This window comes from Plectropomus leopardus, unplaced genomic scaffold, assembly GCF_008729295.1.
Source record: "Plectropomus leopardus isolate mb unplaced genomic scaffold, YSFRI_Pleo_2.0 unplaced_scaffold9618, whole genome shotgun sequence".
Lineage (NCBI taxonomy): Eukaryota > Metazoa > Chordata > Actinopteri > Perciformes > Serranidae > Plectropomus > Plectropomus leopardus.
In genome coordinates, this window is record NW_024704319.1 from 1 (window position 1) to 1,401 (window position 1,401).

Genomic DNA, 1,401 nt, shown 5'->3' on the forward strand with positions numbered 1-1,401 from the left:
CAGTCTGAGCCAGTCTGCACCAAGTTAAACTAGTCTGCACCAGTCTGCACCAGTTTTAATCTATCAACTGTGACGACTCACTTGACATGTTTGACTCACCTGCGGTCGGTTTCACCAAACACGGATTTCTGTTTGATTTGAGCCTGAAATAATCTGTTTGTGTGTTCAGATCCCAGGCAGTGATCCGCACCACAGTTTCTCTCTCTCTGCTGCCGGACTTCCTGAATCCAGATGTCAAACTGTGCCATCAAGGAAACACACCTGTGTCCTGGTAACTCATTATCTCATTAACGAGTTAAACCACATTAACAAACTAACCTGCTAATGATCCAGACTGAGGGAAGACTGAACCAACATTAGTGCTGGTTCGGGAGTCTTTGAAAAGAGCTCCTGGGTCTTTGAAAAGAGCTCCTGGGGTCATTGAAAGAGTTAGATCCAATGTCAGGTTGAGCGAAGATATAAAATATGGTGTCGTCTGCGTAGAGTCGAATATCAACACTGCCAAAAAATGTTTTAATTGAAAGAAAGAATAAAATATATTGTCTTTTCTTTTTTCCTCCAGTTTTGTGGTCCAGATGTGCGTCTCCGTGTCTGGTCACAGAATCCCGCAGGAAACAGGTAAACAACGCTGTCTGTACGTCTGTAATCGTCCAATCAGAGCCTGACTCACTCAGCTTATTCTGTCTTCTGATTGGCTGACGCAGCACTGAGGGCGGAGCTACAGCTGGACAGGATGAAGCAGCCAATGGCGAGACGGACTCTGCTGCTGGCGACCAATCAGCCGCAGGAAACGCTGAGGCTGACCATTCAGAGGGAGGTGGGCGTGGCCTGTGTCAATCAGACCGCCTACCTGAGGGTGAGTGATGGACGAAAAACAGACACACACTAGCTGTGTCCGAAACCGTCCCCTATCACGGATATAGTGTGTTCGACATTTTGTAGTAGTGTACGAGTTCTCTGCTGTTAATTTCATCCACCGTATAGTGCACTATAAAATGCCCACAACGCACAGCAAATTTGAGTGTACACATAATGTACACTACATTCAACTCCCAACTACCACAATGCAATGCGGTCATGTATTTCCGGGGGAAAAAATTCCAGTGTAGCGTCCTAATTCTCGATTGGTTATTCCCTCTATAGTGCACTATTTAATACACACTACATAGTGAATAGTGAGCAAGTGAATGAGGGAACGGTTTCGAACACAGCTACTGTGACACCTGCATGTGTGTGTGTGTGTGTAGTCTGAGGAGGAGGTTCGGGATAAGTTGAGTCCGATCTTCATCACAGTCAACATCAGCCTCCTAAACACTACCCAGAATGCTTTACTGCACGGACAGACACACGCTGCTGCACAGGTGAGTATAAACACACACACACACACACACACACACACAC

General features: G+C 46.3%; 1 protein-coding gene across 1 annotated transcript; it reads left to right on the forward strand.

Moving 5' to 3' along the window:
• Positions 1–163: 163 nt before the first annotated feature.
• LOC121940858 (integrin alpha-IIb-like) lies at positions 164–1,370 on the forward strand (the record flags this gene model as incomplete). The annotated part of the gene is made up of 4 exons (XM_042483542.1): positions 164–271; positions 563–618; positions 705–856; positions 1,248–1,370. Coding segments are annotated over exons 2-4 (318 nt in total), but the record flags the coding sequence as incomplete, so codon positions are not given.
• Positions 1,371–1,401: the final 31 nt, after the last annotated feature.